The sequence below is a fragment of the Pseudophryne corroboree genome, chromosome 1 (assembly GCF_028390025.1).
Source record: "Pseudophryne corroboree isolate aPseCor3 chromosome 1, aPseCor3.hap2, whole genome shotgun sequence".
Taxonomy (NCBI): domain Eukaryota; kingdom Metazoa; phylum Chordata; class Amphibia; order Anura; family Myobatrachidae; genus Pseudophryne; species Pseudophryne corroboree.
This window is the reverse complement of record NC_086444.1, coordinates 712,301,032-712,320,645: the sequence shown is the minus strand read 5'-3', so window position 1 is coordinate 712,320,645 and position 19,614 is coordinate 712,301,032. Positions and strand designations below refer to the sequence as shown.

Here is a 19,614-nt window from a genome sequence, read left to right as displayed (position 1 = left end):
CCAGCCTCTCAGCTGGCTCCTTGAGGGCGGCCCTATCTGGAGACGGTACCGCCACTTGTTTTGATAAGCGTGTGAGCGCCTTATCCACCCTAAAGGGTGTTTCTGGCGGGAAAGGGTATACCGCCAATAATTTTCTATCGGGGGAAATCCACTCATCATCACACACTTCATTTAATTTATCTGATTCAGGAAAAAATAAGAATTTACTCACCGGTAATTCTATTTCTCGTAGTCCGTAGTGGATGCTGGGAACTCCGTAAGGACCATGGGGAATAGCGGGCTCCGAAGGAGGCTGGGCACTCTAGAAAGATCTTAGACTACCTGGTGTGCACTGGCTCCTCCCACTATGACCCTCCTCCAAGCCTCAGTTAGGTACTGTGCCCGGACGAGCGTACACAATAAGGAAGGATATTGAATCCCGGGTAAGACTCATACCAGCCACACCAATCACACCGTACAACTCGTGATATGAAACACAGTTAACAGTATGAAACAATAGAGCCTCTCAACAGATGGCTCAACAATAACCCGATTTAGTTAACAATAACTATGTACAAGTAATGCAGATAAACCGCACTTGGGATGGGCGCCCAGCATCCACTACGGACTACGAGAAATAGAATTACCGGTGAGTAAATTCTTATTTTCTCTAACGTCCTAGTGGATGCTGGGAACTCCGTAAGGACCATGGGGATTATACCAAAGCTCCCAAACGGGCGGGAGAGTGCGGATGACTCTGCAGCACCGAATGAGAGAACTCCAGGTCCTCCTCAGCCAGGGTATCAAATTTGTAGAATTTTGCAAACGTGTTTGCCCCTGACCAAGTAGCTGCTCGGCAAAGTTGTAAAGCCGAGACCCCTCGGGCAGCCGCCCAAGATGAGCCCACCTTCCTTGTGGAATGGGCATTGACAGATTTTGGCTGTGGCAGGCCTGCCACAGTATGTGCAAGCTGAATTGTACTACAAATCCAACGAGCAATAGTCTGCTTAGAAGCAGGAGCACCCAGCTTGTTGGGTGCATATAGGATAAACAGCGAGTCAGATTTTCTGACTCCAGCCGTCCTGGAAACATATATTTTCAGGGCCCTGACAACGTCTAGCAACTTGGAGTCCTCCAAATCCTTAGTAGCCGCAGGCACCACAATAGGCTGGTTCAGGTGAAACGCTGACACCACCTTAGGGAGAAACTGGGGACGAGTCCTCAATTCTGCCCTATCCATATGGAAAATCAAATAAGGGCTTTTACAAGACAAAGCCGCCAATTCTGATACTCGCCTGGCAGAAGCCAAGGCAAATAACATAACCACCTTCCATGTGAGATATTTCAGATCCACGGTTTTTAGTGGTTAAAACCAAAGTGATTTTAAGAAAACTCAACACCACGTTGAGATCCCAAGGTGCCACAGGAGGCACAAACGGGGGCTGACTATGCAGCACTCCTTTTATAAATGTCTGAACTTCAGGTACTGAAGCTAGTTCTTTTTTGAAAGAAAATCGACAGAGCCGAGATCTGTACCTTAATGGAACCCAATTTAAGGCCCATAGTCACTCCTGCTTGCAGGAAATGCAGAAATCGACCTAGTTGAAATTCTTCTGTTGGGGCCATTTCGGCCTCACACCATGCAACATATTTTCGCCATATGCGGTGATAATGAGTTGCTGTAACCTCTTTCCTGGCTTTAGTAAGCGTAGGAATTACTTCCTCCGGAATACCCTTTTCCTTCAGGATCCGGCGTTCAACCGCCATGCCGTCAAACGCAGCCGCGGTAAGTCTTGGAACAGACAGGGCCCCTGCTGCCGCAGGTCCTGACTGAGTGGCAGAGGCCATTGGTCCTCTGATATAAATTCTTGAAGTTCTGGGTACCAAGCTCTTCTTGGCCATCCACGAGTATCGTTCTTACTCCTCGCCTTCTTATTATTCTCAGTACCTTTGGTATGAGAGGCAGAGGGGAGAACACCTAAACCGACTGGTACACCCACGGTGTTACCAGAGCGTCCATAGCTATCGCCTGAGGGTCCCTTGACCTGGAGCAATATCTTTTATAGCTTTTTGTTAAGGCGGGACGCCATCATGTCCACCTGTGGCCTTTCCCAATGGTGTACAATCCTATTGGAAGACTTCTGGAGGAAGTCCCCATTCTCCCGGGTGGAGGTCGTGTCTGTTGAGAAGATCTGCTTCCCAGTTGTCCACTCCGGGAATGAACACTACTGACAGTGCTAACACATGATTTTCCGCCTATCGGAGAATCCTTGTGGCTTCTGCCATCGCCATCCTGCTTTTTGTGCCGCCCTGTTGATTACATGGGCGACTGCCGTGATGTTGTCTGATTGGATCAGTACCGGCTGGTTTTGAAGCAGAGGCCTTGCTGGCCTCAGGGCATTGTAAATGGCCCTCAGATCCAGAATATTTATGTGTAGGGAAATAACCTGACTTGACCAAAGTCCCTGGAAGTTTCTTCCCTATGTGACTGCCCCCCAGCCTCAAAGGCTGGAATCCATGGTCACTAGGACCTAGTCCTGTATGCCGAACCTGCGGCCCTCTTGAAGATGGGCACTCTGCAGCCACCACAGTAGAGATACCCTGGTCCTTGGAGACAGGGTTATCAGCCTATGCATCGGAAGATGCGATCCGGACCACTTGTCCAACAGGTCCCTCTGAAAAGTTCTTGTATGGAACCTGCCTAATGGGATTGCTTCGTAAGAAGCTACCATTTTTCCCAGGACTCGCGTGCAATGATGCACCGCTACCTATTTTGGTTTCAGGAGGTCTCTGACTAGAGATGACAACTCCTTGGCTTTCTCCTCCGGGAGAAACACTATTTCTGGTTTATGTCCAGAACCATCCCCAGGAACAGTAGACGTGTCATAGGAACCAGCTGTGACTTTGGACTGTTTAGAATCCACCTATGCTGTTGTAGCACTTTCCAAAATAGTGCTACCCCGACTACCAACTGCTCCTTGGACCTCGCCCTTATAACGAGATTGTCCAATTACGGGATAATTACAACTCCCTTTTTTTGAAGGAGTATCATCATTTCGGCCATTACCTTGATAAAACACCCTCGGTGCCATGTACAGTCCAAACGGCAGTGTCTGGACTTGGTAATGGTAATCCTGTACCACAAATCTGAGGTACTCCTGGCGAGGATGGTAAATGGGGACATGCAGGTAAGCATCCTTGATGTCCCGGGATACCATGTAATCCCCCTCGTCCAGGCTTGCAATAACCGCCCTGAGCGATTCCATCTTGAACTTGAATTTTTTTATGTTCAAGGATTTTAAATATAAAATGGGTCACACCGAACCATGCGGTTTCGGTACCCCAACCCGTGTGGAATAGTAACCCCGTCCTTGTTGAAGTAGGGGCACCTTGAGTATTACCTGCTGGGAATACCGCTTATTAATTGCCTCTAGCACAGCCTCCCTGCTTGAGGGAGTTGTCAGCAAGGCATATTTTAGGAAACGGCTGGGGGGAGACATCTCTAATTCCAGCTTGTACCCCTGAAATACTACTTGGAAGAAACAGGGATCCACCTGTGAGCGAGCCCACTAATTGCTGAAATTTTTGAGGCGGCCCCCCACCGTATCTGGCTACACCTGTGGAGCACCCGCGTCATGGTGTGTACTCACAGGAGGCGGGGGAAGAATCTTGATTCTGGGAACAGGCTGACTGGTGCAGCTTTTTCCCTCTACCCTTGTCTCTGTACAGAAAGGAAGCGCCATTTGACCCGCTTGCTTTTCTGAAGCCGAAAGGACTGTACCTTTTTCTGTGAGGAAACCTGAGGTAAAATTATTTCTTCCCAGCAGTTGCTGTGGATACGAGGTCCCAGAGACCATCCCCAAATAATTCCTCACTCTTATAAGGCTCTCTATGCGCTTTTTAAGTCAGCATCACCTGTCCAGTGACAGGTCTCTAATACCCTCCTGACAGAATGGACATTACATTTATTTTGGATGCCAGCCGGCAAAATATCCCTCTGTGCATCCCCCATATATAAGACAACGTCTTTAATATGTTTTTATGTTTGCCAACTATTATCCCTGTTTGACAGGGTCACCAACCACGCTGCAGCAGCACTATCTGCAGGTCTCAGTCTAGTACCTGAGTGTGTAAATACAGACTTCAGGATAGCCTCCTGGTTTTTTTTTTTTTTTATCAACAGGTACCTATTAAAGTGGCCGTATCCTAAGACGGCAGTGCCACCTTTTTTGACAAACGTGTGAGCGCCTTATCCACCCTAGGGGATATCTCCCAGCGTAACTTATCCTCCTGGCGGGAAAGGGTACGCCATCAGTAACTTTTTATAAATTACCAGTTTCTTAACGGGGGAACCCACGCTTTTCACACACTTCATTTATTCATCTGATGGGGGAACAAAACACTGCCTGTTTTTTCTCCCCAAACCTAAAACCCATTTATAGAGGTTAAAGTCAGAAATGTATAACACATTTTTTATTGCCGGGATCAAGTCACGGATTGGATTGTGTATATGTCTCCACCTTGTCGACACTGGAGTCAGACTCCGTGTCGACATCTGTGTCTGCCATCTGAGAGAGCGGGCGTTTTTGAGCCCCTGATGGCCTTTGAGACGCCTGGGCAGGCGCGGGCTGCGAAGCCGGCTGTCCCACAGCTGTTACGTCATCCACCCTTTTATGTAAGGAGTTGACACTGTCGGTTAATACCTTTTACCTCTCTATCCACTCTGGTGTCGGCCCCACAGGGGGCGACATCACATATATCGGCCTCTGTTCCGTCACCATATAAGCCTCCTCATTCAACATGTCGACACAGCCGTACCGACACACCGCAGACACACAGGGAATGCTCTAAACGAGGACAGGACCCACAAAAGCCCTTTGGGGGGACAGAGTGAGAGTATGCCAGCACACACCAGAGCGCTATATACTGCAGGGACTAACTGAGTTATGTCCCCTATAGCTTTATATCTATATATATAATGTATACTGCGCCTAAATTTAGTGCCCCCTCTCTCTTTTTTTAACCCTTGTAGACTGCAGGGGAGAGCCAGGGAGCTTCCCTCCAACGGAGCTGTGAGGGAAAATGGCGCCAGTGTGCTGAGGAGATAGGCTCCGCCCCTTTTTCGCGGCCTATTCTCCCGTTTTTTATGGACTTCTGGCAGGGGTATTTACCTCATATATAGCCCCTGGGGCTATATATTGAGGTATTTTTGCCAGCCAAGGTGTTTTTATTGCTGCCTCAGGGCGCCCCCCCCAGCGCCCTGCACCCTCAGTGACCGGAGTATGAAGTGTGTGAGAGGAGCAATGGCGCACAGCTGCAGTGCTGTGCGCTACCTTGGTGAAGACTGAGTCTTCATGCCGCCGATTTTCCGGACCATCTTCTTGCTTCTGGCTCTGTAAGGGGGACGGCGGCGCGGCTCCGGGACCGAACATCAAGGCTGGGCCTGCGGTCGATCCCTCTGGAGCTAATGGTGTCCAGTAGCCTAAGAAGCCCAATCCGGCTGCAAGCAGGCGAGTTCGCTTCTTCTCCCCTTAGTCCCTCGCTGCAGTGAGCCTGTTGCCAGCAGGTCTCACTGAAAAGAACAAATTCTAAGACTATAACTTTCTAAGAGCTCAGGAGAGCCCCTAGTGTGCATCCAACCTCGGCCGGGCACGAAATCTAACTGAGGCTTGGAGGAGGGTCATAGTGGGAGGAGCCAGTGCACACCAGGTAGTCTAAGATCTTTCTAGAGTGCCCAGCCTCCTTCGGAGCCCGCTATTCCCCATGGTCCTTACGGAGTTCCCAGCATCCACTAGGACGTTAGAGAAACTACAGGTAGTTTTTTCACACCCCACATAATACCCTTCTTTGTGGTACTTGTAGTATCAGAAATATGTAACACCTCCTTCATTGCCCTTAACATGTAACGTGTGGCCCTAAAGGAAAATACGTTTGTTTCTTCACCGTCGACACTGGAGTCAGTGTCCGTGTCTGTGTCTGTGTCGACCGACTGAGGTAAATGAGCGTTTTACAGCCCCTGACGGTGTTTGAGACGCCTGGACAGGTACTAATTTGTTTGCCGGCCGTCTCATGTCGTCAACCGACCTTGCAGCGTGTTGACATTATTACGTAATTCCTTAAATAAGCCATCCATTCCGGGGTGTCGACTCCCTAGAGAGTGACATCACCATTTCAGGCAATTGCTCCGCCTCCTCACCAACATCGTCCTCATACATGTCGACACACACGTACCGACACACAGCACACACACAGGGAATGCTCTGATAGAGGACAGGACCCCACTAGCCCTTTGGGGAGACAGAGGGAGAGTTTGCCAGCACACACCAAAAACGCTATAATTATACAGGGACAACCTTTATATAAGTGATTTTCCCTTATAGCATTTTAATATATATATACATATCGCCAAATAAGTGCCCCCCCTCTCTGTTTTAACCCTGTTTCTGTAGTGCAGTGCAGGGGAGAGCCTGGGAGCCTTCCCACCAGCATTTCTGTGAGGGAAAATGGCGCTGTGTGCTGAGGAGAATAGGCCCCGCCCCCTTTTCGGCGGGCTTCTTCTCCCGTTTTTCTGAGACCTGGCAGGGGTTAAATACATCCATATAGCCCCCAGGGGCTATATGTGATGTATTTTTAGCCAGAATAAGGTACTATCATTGCTGCCCAGGGCGCCCCCCCCTAGCGCCCTGCACCCTCAGTGACCGCTGCTATGAAGTGTGCTGACAACAATGGCGCACAGCTGCAGTGCTGTGCGCTACCTTATGAAGACTGAAGAGTCTTCTGCCGCCGGTTTCTGGACCTCTTCACTTTTCGGCATCTGCAAGGGGGTCGGCGGCGCGGCTCCGGGACGAACCCCAGGGTGAGACCTGTGTTCCGACTCCCTCTGGAGCTAATGGTGTCCAGTAGCCTAAGAAGCCAATCCATCCTGCACGCAGGTGAGTTCACTTCTCTCCCCTAAGTCCCTCGTAGCAGTGAGCCTGTTGCCAGCAGGACTCACTGAAAATAAAAAACCTAACAAAACTTTTACTCTAAGCAGCTCTTTAGGAGAGCCACCTAGATTGCACCCTTCTCGGCCGGGCACAAAAATCTAACTGAGGCTTGGAGGGGGGTCGTGGGGGGAGGAGCCAGTGCACACCACCTGATCCTAAAGCTTTTACTTTTGTGCCCTGTCTCCTGCGGAGCCGCTATTCCCCATGGTCCTGACGGAGTCCCCAGCATCCACGTAGGACGTTAGAGAAAATATGTGAGGATATGAGTGGACTCTCTTTTTGGTAAAGACCAGTAAGAAGACTATTGCAATAACCAATGCTGGAGATAATTAGAGCATGGATCAGAGTTTTTGCAGTGTCTTATGTAAAGTATAGTCGTATTTTGGATTTGTTTCTTAGATGCATGTAACATGATTTTGAGACAGATTGAATGTGGGGAACAAACAACAGTTCAGAGTCAAGGATGACACCTAGGCAGCGAGCTTGTGGGGTAGGACTGATTGTCGAGTTCTTAACAGTGATAAAGATATCAGGTTGGTAACTACAATTGGTCAGTGGAAATATAATCAATTCTGTTTTGTAAATATAAAGTTTAAGATGGCGAGATGACATCCAACATGAAATGGCAGAAAGGTATTCGGTGACACGGTCCAGTTCAGATGGTGACAAATTTGGGGAGGATAGGTAGATTTGAGTATCATTCACGTAGAGATGATCCTGATGATCCTGAAATCCAACAGAGCGGATTAGTTTGCCAAGAGATGTAATATAGATTGAGAAAAGCAGAGGACCTAATGCCAGGTACACCTAGGCGATATAGTGAACTATCTGTCCGATTCCGACGGATTGGAATTACACATTATTCAAATCGTCCAGTGTGTATGCACTAGGGCCCTCATTCCGAGTTGATCGCTCGCTAGCTGCTTTTAGCAGCATTGCAAACGCTAGGCCGCCGCCCTCTGGGAGTGTATCTTAGCTTAGCAGAATAGCGAACAAAAGTTTAGCAGAACTGCTAATAAATAATTCCTTGCAGTTTCTGAATAGCTCCAGACTTACTCCTAGATTGCGATCACCTCGGTCCATTTAGTTCCCTGAAAACAGCCAGTTTCCGCCCAGAAACACCCACTTCCTGTCAATCACAAACGTCGCTCGAGCTTGTGTAGATCTCCAAAGTTTTGTGTTAAATTACTTAACGCATGCGCGCTGCGTACCGTGCGCATGCGCATTTTCCACCTAATCGCTCTGTAGCGAAAAACGGCAACGAGCGAACAACTCGGAATGACCACCTATGTCGGTGTCGATGCACACTTCTGATAGAGGTAGTGAAGAGGAGGTGGATCCAGAGAATTGCACACTGAAAGAGATTAGATTAGATCTGGCCTTTAGATTTAGCAGTGACCAAATAATTCACTACATTAGTCAGTGCTGTCTCTGTAGAGTGTTGGGCACGAAAGCCCGACTGAAGTGAGTCCAGTAAGTTAGTGAGTTAGAAAGCATGTGAGTCGAGTGCAGGCAAGTCTCTCAAGTATCTTAGAGGAGCATGGGAGCTGAGAAATGGGATGGTAGTTTGACAGAGAGATGTTAGGGTATGACTTTTGTTTTTTTCAGAATGGGAGTAATCACTGCATGTTTAAACAGAGATGGAAAGATACCAGTAGACAGAGAGAGATATTACAGATTTAAGTTAAGGTTGGGATAAGCACAGGAGACAGAGCTCTACTCTTTGTGAGGGTATATGATCAAGAGAGAAGGTAGTAGAGTAGACAGATGAGACAAGTGTAGATTCTTCATCTTCATTTGTGGGATCAAACGAAGAGAAGGTGTTAGAGGGTTCAGGAAGGGAATTCAGCAGGTCAATGGCTGTAGAAGAGCATACCATCTCATTTTGGATCTTATCAATCTTGTCCTTGTACACTGATAGTAGCTGGTGGGATTGGTGAGGGAGGGATATGGGTTGCTATTGCATGTAGCCCACAATTACTGGACAGCTTTATTTTTACACTGCAATTTAGATCTGGGTTTGGACTTTTCTCTCCCAAATCTAAATCTCTCTGCAAATTTTAATTCAGCCTTCACCTGCGGTACAAGAAGGTTTTACCAAAGTGCAAAGTTACTTGCTCCCAACTCAGATCCCCTACTGTATGCTTAAAAAAACTACTAATTTTGCATGCCTTCCTTATGTCTGTCTGTTATTACCCAGTGTTGTTTCCAAATTGGCTGTGCTATAAAAGACACTGTTAATAAATAATAAATGCCTTATATAAGTAATCATATAAGTAATTCTAGACATGCAGAATTATTGACTTTTTGTATGATAAGTAAATAAACTAAATAAAATGTATAGATTTTGCTGTCACACATGTAAACTATTCCAGAAGTACAGCATATTTCAGTACTTCAACTATGGAGGTATATCTGATTCTTCATATAAAAGGTACGATTAAAAATTAAATGTACAAGACAAACGTAGACCTAGATTTACATTTCCCCTTGTGTTTGTCTAATTTACACAAGATTAAGCTCTCTCAAGCAAAAACCATCAATACTCATTGTTTTCATCTTTTGTCCACTATGTTTATCCCTCCCCCCCCCCTTCCCCTTGTGCATTCTATATGCACTCTGCCTGATGCTGCCGATATTTGGGTAGCCCTACAATTAAATGTTGTTGATGAATAAACATGACTGAAGTACTTTGAATTTTATTGTAATTGTTTTGAATAGGTCAGCCAAATGTGCCACATTAGTCACAATAGCATTGATTTTGACTTACAAGCTGGTAATGGCCGCTATCAGGTGAGGATTGCAGTTCCGTGCCCATCCTTGAAGGGGGGCTAGATTGCAGCATGGTGTATTTGGTGCTAGGCCTCTAGCTGGTTGCAGCTGGTGGACCAGCAAGCAGTCATGGAGAGACAGCGCCAGTGGCGGGATGCAGTTAAGATCCCGAAGGACGGGATCCCGGCTGTCGATATACCAAAGCCAGAATCCCGTGGGACAACAGCAGCCCGGCGTCTAAATACTGACCGTGCTTGGGATATCGACGTTGAAATACTGACAGACAGAATCCCGATCATTCTTCCAGCGGTACGCACTGATGTCCTGCCGAGTGTGGGGTTGGGGAGGTTAGGTTTGGGCATGAGAAGGGGGGTTAGGGTTAGAGTACAGGGACGGCAAAAGTATAGTTAGGTATCAGGGAGGGAGGGTTAGGTTTAGGCACTTAGAAGGGGAGCCTAGGGTTTAGGCAGCAGGGAAGGGAAGGTCAGGGTTAGGCACCACCCGGAAGGGTTAGGGTTAGGCACCACCGAGGGGGGTTAGGTTTAGGCACCCTTAAGGGAGGGTTAGGGTAGAGGGCAGGAAAGGGTTAGGGTACTTTACAGGGGCCTGTCGGGATTCTGATGGTTGGGATGTGGCTATCAGTATTCTGGCCGCCGGCATCTCGTCCATTGGGATATTATACTGATTCCCCAGTGGCTTTTCAGATCTGGTACTGGCACAATCTAATAAGAACTTGTGAACTGGCAGCCAATCAGGACCAGCTGCTATTGTGGATCCTTATTAGCTGCTAGTTCGCAAACTCTGATTAGCTCATGACCGGCACCCTTTCTGGTTGCAGATGGCAACCACGTGTCAAATCTATACCTGCTGTTGCAACACAGGGAAAGATGAGAGGCTGCTGGATGGACAGGGGGAGGTAAAGACTGCTGGACAGACAGGGGGACATGAGAGACTGCTGGAGGGACACGAGCAGGTAATAGGCTGGTGGAGGGAGTAGGACACTGCGGGAGGTGAGAGGCTGCTGGAGGAAGTGGGACACGGTCAGGTGAGATCATGCTGGAGGGACACAGGGGAATGTGAGGACCTATGGGTGGGACACAGGTGGAGGTGAGAGGCTTCTAGAGCAGAGGTGGCCAAAAGGTAGATTGCGATCTACCGGTAGCTCGCGGAGCATCCGTCAGTAGATCCCAACAGTCTTAACAGAAAATAACTGTAAGGAGCCTGCCACTGCTGCTTCTCTTCATAGTTCCCAGGGATGCAGTGTGCGGGTACGCGGGTGAAGTAATTACGTCACCCGCGATGTGAGGGGCCTGGACGCTAGTTGGATCCAGTTTGATCTAGCAGCCAGCGGGAGGCCATGCAGCGTGAATGTGGGAGCCATGATTGCGGGGAGATGGAGGACTGAAGCTCGGCAGCGTGACAACTTGTCAGGTAAGTTATGCAATGGATGTTTCTACACAAGGGGAGGGACAATCTGCAAAGGGCGTGGTATCTTCACAAATGTTTTTTTTTTTTTTACAAATGGGGGGGATCTGCAAAGGGTGGAGAATCTTCACAGAGGGGATTATTGTACAGGGAGCTATTGTGCAGGGGACTGGAAGGGGCGTATCTGCAAAGTGGGGGATTTGTACGGAGGTGGGTATTGTACAGGGGGCTATTATGCAGGGGAGTGGAAGGGGGGGATCTGCACAAGGGGGGGATCTGCAAAAGGGGGGATTTGCACAGAGGGGGGATTTGCACAGAGGGGGGTTATTTGACGTTGTCATTCTTAATGCTATTTTTAATTGTGCGTATTATTATTGGTGCTGTTATTTGATGGTATCATTATTAATGCTATTTTTAAATGTGAGTGTTATTATTGGTGTTTTTTGATGCCGGTAGATCACCGGTAAGTAAGTGAACAAAAAGTAGATCCCATGTCCCAAAAGTCCGGCCACCCCTGTTCTAGAGGGACACAGGGGGAGAAGAGGGGCTGCAGGTGGGACACAGGGGGAGAGGAGAGGCTGCTGATGGGAAACAGGGGTTTCATTTGTCCTTGCAAGCTACATAAAATAGTGCTCTAATGATAGCTAATACCATAAATCAATCATCAAATACATTGACTGCGTGTGCACAGCTACAAATCATGCTAGTGGTGGACTATTTGCCTTCACTCAAATATATGGTCTTCCCGTATGATAACCTGCTTCTCATTTTTAAAGTCAAGGCTCCTGCTCACCAGTGTGTGTAAAGTCAGTAAGTGAAATAGCACAGAAACCACTTTTAAAACGGAAGCAGTCTGAAACATTACTATGCATTGGTCAGAGCAGATTATGGGTATTTCTTGGTAAGTACAGATTAAGGTGCAGAAAATATTTAATTTTGCAGGCATTGAAACTGCCCCTTTCCAGGGACAGCTCTATGACTGCTTAGCTCAATTCGCCCCACTGAAAGCCCTCAAAGATCAGGTATCTTCTGCATACTAACAATGGGACATGCTTTTTCACTTTCCAATTGTACTTCTGTAGGAAAGCACATTTATTGGCATGCTTTAATCAATGTAATAAAAAAACATCAAATACACAAAAGTGATAGACATAATAACCATGGTCTCAAAATTAATTTATTCAGATGATACATTTAAGATATAAATAAATGTAAACCAAGCAGTATTTTTGGCAAACAGATAATAGGTGAAATGAATATAGGAGGTTGGTCCGAAAGTGGTTGTTTTAGTTTCAATGGGACTCTGGAGCTTCTTCAAACTTTCAAAACCAGAATCAGCAGTTATCCCGGGTGTGTAGGAAGCGATAGGCCAGGCATAGCCGGATTAAGGGGGGCTGCTGGGGATACTGTACTCGGCCGCACCGGCAAGAGCACACTGACATCACTAGCTCTCCCTCTTGTACAGTAGCAGAAACAGGCAGCCAGAATGCGAGCAGGACAGTATGCCATGCAAACAGAGACACATTAGTATCAGGTTTCATGGACGACTGATGGAGCTTCCTGACCAGAGGATAGATAGGAGGGGGATAGAGAACTATAAATGACCCAGGGGTTCCAGCTTCTCCTTCTCCCCACCTGGGTGTCTGGGTCCTGTGTTATCTGTTATCTAATGAGGGCATTTGGGTCGAAAGAGAGAGACACATAGAGTACTCCTGAGTCCTGTCCCAGTGTGTAAATAGTACAGAGGCTGTGCTATTCTTGTAGGTGACAAGATAAATTATATATTTTATTTTTCAATTTGTTTTTTAAATTGTTGAAGTTGTCTTTGTTCCACTACAAGAAAACATTATACAATAGTTGTCTCTCAATCAGGTGGAGCTATAAACAGTACCCAGGCATTATTAAACTCTCCATTGGTTCAAATGTAATATACAAAAGCCATACCTGCCAACATGACCCATTCCAGGAGGGACAAAATGTCCTCTATAGAAAGCATCTAATATACATTCTCCCTTCAACTGGATCCGCCTGTCTACGTGACCCGGGTCCCCCAAAGTTTAATCTGGCTCATAGGCCAGACTTTGGACATCTGTCGGCGCTAACTTTGACAGGAATTTTCTTTTTTCAGTCTTCAGGGTTACCTTCATTTAATATTCAGATTCCTGGACAGGTGATGTAACTAGGAACCGCAGGAGAGTCATGTATTTTTAAAATTTCAGGCCAACACATGCTCTTATATATCCATCAGAGCTCCCTCATGTATGCTTATATGCTTCACTACCTCCATGCATGATATAACTTCTATATACACAGCATCTCTTCCCAACTGTACAATTCTGGATTATACCCCTGATCTCTCTATACCTTGAATTATCTTCACATTATTGTATCACTGTACACAGTGAAGAAGAAGCCAGTTGAACATGCTCAGTAGCTCATTATATCAGAGGTTGCTCCTACCTGCTGACTCTGACCCTAATGCCTGAGTGTATGCAGAATAAGAGACTTGGACATTGGAGTGCACTGCCCTCTAACACCCACACCACAGTTCTGCATTATACTGTATCACTGCACTACCTTCCCAGACTAAGGGGGAGATGTACTAAGCAGTGATAAAAGTGGAGAAGTGAGCCAGTGGAGAAGGTGCCCATGGCAACCAGTTAGCATTGACATAACATTTATAATTTGCATACTATAAAAGCAAACTGAGCAGCTGATTGGATGCCATGAGCAATTTCTCCACTGGCTCACGTCTCCACTTTTATCACTGCTTAGTACATGTCCCCCTATGTCACTATACTAGAGCCCAACACTACATCACTGCACTACCTGGTCCTAGGGATGGGAGGAGTAGAAAGGAGGGAGGCAACTGCGCAGATGAGCAGGAAGATGGGTGTGCCTGGTCCTTGGATGTAGTACTTGGGATGTCTGACCAATCACCACAAAAGAGCATCACTTGGCTGATGGGAGGCGGATGCACTGGTAGTGTTAGTGATGTTGCTGGCTTCCCCTCCATCCGAGATTCTAGAAGCTAGTCACACTGGCCATCCAGGATTAACACCAGACAAATCTTTCTGATTTACAAACTGTCCAGAGGAATCGCGGGCAAGGTATTCTGTCTGTTTTCAATTCATGGGAGGGCCTGGAGATGCTACTCCACCTTCCCCATTGTTAATTAAACCCTGTGTATGTTGAAATATTCTTTGCATTGAAGTAGGTGCACTTATGTACATACATTTTTGTAGTCAAAAATTACCCCTAGTAAGTACAGTGCTCAATCTTTATGTTATATTATATATTATGTAGTTATGTGGAAAGCAAACTAAATGATGAATTATATTCTACCTGACCGCTAATCACTGATCAGCTGATCTTCACTTTTGTCATCTTCCAGTATACAAGGCTCCGCTGTCTGTGTATTTGACATGGAACAGGTGGCCTTGATATTCTCTAGTCGGTTTAAGGAGCAGCGCACTCCAGATTCTGTATGGACACCAGTTCCAGAGGAGCTTGTACCATTGCCACGGTCAGTACTGTATTAAAAGCACATGTGTAGAGCATACATGGTCAACTGTCATATAATGTGGTCATTTAATACAGAACATCACAGGAATATTAAGATTTCATGAAGACTGAGGACATGTTATCGTCCCCAGGTTAGCTTCACAATTTGTGTTGAAACAAAAATAAAGTCAAGGACAGGTAAAAAAAAATTGAATAGATGAACAAGCTACAGTACTTCAACAATAAACAAGGTTAGGGAACCTAGGCAAATTACAAATAAACAAAGTAGTAAAATAATCCAAATAAAGTAGTCACAGCATACATACTGTTACTGGTATGTCAGTAAATGTGTGAAGGTCAACAGAATGAGTCCCGACAAGCACATTTTGAAAAAAGCATTAGGGAGAGGCTCAAGAATTATTAAGTAAATACTGTAAATTAGAGTTCCAGAAATGTACATATTGGTGTATAACAGTGTTTCACAGCATGTGTAGTGATCACAAACTAGACACAACAAACTATTTGCTAGGATGTACAAGTATTTAACAATGTTTGAATACACTTGTATGGTGGCCGGTAGTTTGCAGACTGTCCCTTTGCAGACTGTCCCCCTCCCTTCCTGCAGCATAGCCCTAAACCCCCCCCCCCCCCCCCCCCGTCCCCAACACACACGCACACCTCCGCAGCCTATCACCTCTCCCTGATACTTACAGCATGTTTGGGGTGTCAGCTGTTGGCATTCTGGCATTGGCATTCTGACAGGTGTTGGGATTCTGGCACCGGTAATCTGACACATCCCATTGAGACATGTCAGAGGATCTGTCCATCTTAGAGAGACACAGTTTAGGAAAAAACGTAAATATATACATACAGTAGATAGATAGATAGATACTCTCAGAAGTGGCACTCAAAATAAATAGACCAGGCAGCATCCTATACCACAGTTTCAATGCTGTATTATCTGCATTTTTGTCAGTAACTTACCTAAATACCTGAAGGACCATCCACGTTGCTGTCCGCCGCACATCTTCGTGCATAAAGATTACGTCACTAGTCCACGCCACGTTGTAGACCCGGAGGGAGCTCGCACCATGTGACCTAACCAACCAATAACAAAAGTAATACTGTGTTACACGGGAACAGGGCTAAATAAACAAAATCATATCATATGAAAGCACAAAAAAAAAATAGTAAATATGAGGTTCCTGGAAATAAAACACCAGGCATTTATGATCTAAAATGTCAGCTAAAAACAAAATCAATACCAAGTTAGAAATGGTAAAAAATGTTTACAAAAGTACACATAATTGTGATTAATAATGCCTTGTTATAACCAGGAACCACCCACAAAGATATATATATATATATATATATATATATATATATATATATAAAAGAAAAAAACAACTCTAATCACCTAAAACATTACAAATAACGTCATGAAAACTTGAAAGTCCCTCCAAAATTTTTAAGCTCATGGGGCAAGGGTGTCAAGTCAGGATATCTAATGGCTCTAAGCTTGCAAAGGCAAAAGCGACCTGCACTTAGGGGCACGAATATAGGCCCTCATTCCGAGTTGTTCGCTCGCTGGCTGCTTTTAGCAGCATTGCACACGCTAAGCCGCCGCCCTCTGGGAGTGTATCTTAGCTAAGCAGAATTGCGAACGAAAGATTAGCAGAATTGTGAATAGACATTTCTTAGCAGTTTCTGAGTAGCTCGACACTTACTCTGCCATTGCGATCAGTTCAGTCAGTTTCGTTCCTGGTTTGACGTCACAAACACACCCAGCGTTCGCCCAGACACTCCCCCGTTTCTTCAGACACTCCCGCGTTTTTCCCAGAAACGCCAGCGTTTTTTCGCACACGCCCATAAAATGGCCAGTTTCCTCCCAGAAACACCCACTTCCACTCCGATCACCAGAATGATGAAAAATCCTCGTTATGCCGTGAGTAAAATACCTTACTTTTGTGTAAAATAACTAAGCGAACCTTGCGCATGCGCAGAAAGCGACTAATCGCAATATAGCGAAAATCGGCAATGAGCGAACAACTCGGAATGACCACCCTGTTCTATTATCAGGTTTTGTAGAGTTGCTGAACTATGGGCCTGATTCAGACCTGATTGCTGCTGTGCTTTCACACAGTGGGCGATTATCGAACTACAGCACATGCGTTTGCACCGCAATGCGCACGTGGTTCGCCAACAGCGACAGGATGGTGCAAAAATTTCGGTCACATGGCTGTTCGCAAGGTGATTGACAGGAAGAGGACGTTTGTGGGTGGTAACTGGCCGTTTTCAGGGAGTGTCTGTAAAAAAAACGCAGGCATTCCCAAGCATTTTCAGGGCGGATGTGTAACGATCAGCCTGATTTCTTCACACTGGAGGAGTAAGTAGTAAGTATTGAGCTACACATAGACTGCACACACTGCACAGAATGGGAAAAACATTAGATGGTGAGTGTGATGCAAACGGAATTGCAGCTGTCCGCTGACTGAGGGGAATTTCGCAAAGCATACACATGCAATCGTACACTTACACGGGGCGAATTTTCACTCCCCCTGAACGGCGACTATGATCACAGTACAATGTAATTTGCAGCACAGCGATCAGGTCTAAATTAGGCCCTGTGTCTTGCTTCCTGAAAATGTCTCGTGATTGGCTGGTCGCTATGTCCAGATGTGATTCCAGCTTTACTGGAAGAACGATGTGCAGCCATGTGCTCTTTGATGGTCCGTTCTGTTTTGCCGACATAGTGTCGGCTGCATGGGCAGCTAATTAAATATACCTCATATTTAGTGGTACTCGTCACACGCTCTCAAATGTTACATTTACCATATCTGATAATGCATTATTCAGATCTACGCATCTGCGAGTATTGTAGCCCCTTCTTTAGTGATGTTAAATTTGACAGCATGTGATGTGCACCATTAAATATGTGGTATATTAATTAGTTGCCCATGCGGTCGACACTATATCAGCCACACAGAAAGGCCATTTTAATGGGTGGTGCCTGGTTATAAGCCATTATTAGTCACAATTATGTGTACTTTTGTAAACATTCCGTTTCTAACTTGGTATTGATTTAGTTTTTAGCTAACATTTTAGATCATAAATACCTTGTGTTTTAATTCCAGGAACCTCGTATTTACTAGAGATGAGCGGGTTCGGTTCTCAGAGAACCGAACCCTACCGAACTTTGCCTTCCGAGTTTGGTTCTGAGCGTGGCTCGGGTTTTCCCGCCTGACTCTGAAACCCGAACGCGGCAAAACGTCATCATCCCGCTGTCGGATTCTTGCAGGATTTGGATTCCATATAAGGAGCCGGGCGTCGCTGCCATTTTCACTCCAGTCTCGGAGAGTGTATTGAGAGGACCTGTCCTCAGTGTTCAGTGTCTGTGTGGGGGCGGGAAAGTGGGTGGCGAGTCTTGTGCTGTGTTGTGCTGCTCAGTCCAGTCCAGTGTAGTCACAGTGTTGGTGTCCTCTGCTGCCATATATCCAGTGTAGCTGTATAAAGTGGTGCTGTGTTGTGCTGTCCAGTCCAGTGTAGTCAGTGTATTGTGCTGCATCAGTCCAGCCAGTCACAGTGTTGGTGTCCTATGTTGCCATATATCCAGTGTAGCTCCAACCCTTCGAACTTGCCACATGTGAAGTCAGTTCAGACACTGCCAGCTTGAGTCAGGTCATTCACCTCATCAGGCTTTTGCAGAAGCAGCTGAAGAAATTGTAGGAGGAGCTAAGACGGAGCGATTCCGCAAAGTATGTGGGACTTGTGGATGGAGCCCTTCATTCGCTTTGCCAGGATTCAAGGATGGTCAATCTGTTGAAATCAGAGCACTACATTTTGGTCACCGCGCTCGATCCTAGATTTAAAGCCTACATTGTATCTCTCTTTCCAGCAGACACAAGTGTGCAGAGGTGCAAAGACCTGCTGGTTAGTAAATATTCAACTCAAGCGGAACGTGACCTGTCAGCAGCTCATCCTTCAATTTCTCCCACCACTGGGGCTGCAAGGAAAAAGATAAGATTTCCTAGCCCACCCGCTGGCGGTGATGCAGGGCAGTCAGGAGCGAAAGCTGACATCTGGTCTGGACTGAAGGACCTGCCAACGATTACGGACATGTCTACTGTCACTGCATATGATTCTGTCACCATTGAAAGAATGGTGGTTGATTATGTGAGTGACAGCATCCAAGTAGGCATGTCAGACAGTCCGTATGTATACTGACAGGAAAAAGAGGCAATTTGGATGCCCTTGCACAAACTGGCTTTATTTTACCTAAGTTGCCCCCCCCCCCCCCCCCCCTCCAGTGTGTACTCCGATAGAGTGTTTAGTGCAGCCGGTAACCTTGTCAGCGATCGGCGTGGGAGGTTACTTCCACTAAATGTGGAGAAGATGATGTTCATCAAAATGAATTATATATTCCTCCGGGAAGACCTTTACCAGCAATTGCCTCCAGAAAGTACACAGGGACCTGTGATGGTGGGTTCCAGTGGGGATGAATTAATACTCTGTGAGGAGGAGGATGTACATAGTGAAAGGGGTGAGGAATCGGAGGATGAGGATGAGGTGGACATCTTGCCTTTGTAGAGCCAGTTTGTGCAAGGAGAGATTGATTGCTTCTTTTTTGGTGGGGGCCCAAACAAACCAGTCATTTCAGCCACAGTCGTGTGGCAGACCCTGTCGCTAAAATGATTGGTTTGTTAAAGTGTGCATATCCTGCTTATACAACATAAGGGTGGGTGGGAGGGCCCAAGGACAATTCCATCTTGCACCTCTTTTTCTTCTTTGCATCATGTGCTGTTAGGGGACTAGTTTTTTTTTGTGCCATCCTGTCTGTAACTGCAGTGCCACTCCTAGATGGGCCAGGAGTTTGTGCCACACACTTGTGTCGCTTAGCTTGGCCATCCAGCTACCTCATTGCACCTCTTTTTCTTCTTTGCATCATGTG

General features: G+C 46.4%; 1 protein-coding gene across 2 annotated transcripts in view; it reads left to right on the top strand.

The window, feature by feature from the left end:
- SEMA6B (semaphorin 6B) overlaps nt 1-19,614 on the top strand; it is a 536,302-nt gene that overhangs the window by 342,826 nt on the left and 173,862 nt on the right. For both annotated transcript variants that reach the window (XM_063915087.1, XM_063915079.1), the window contains exon 11: nt 14,557-14,688. In XM_063915087.1, the coding sequence (XP_063771157.1) occupies nt 14,557-14,688 (132 nt within the window). The remainder of the gene's footprint in view (nt 1-14,556; nt 14,689-19,614) is intronic.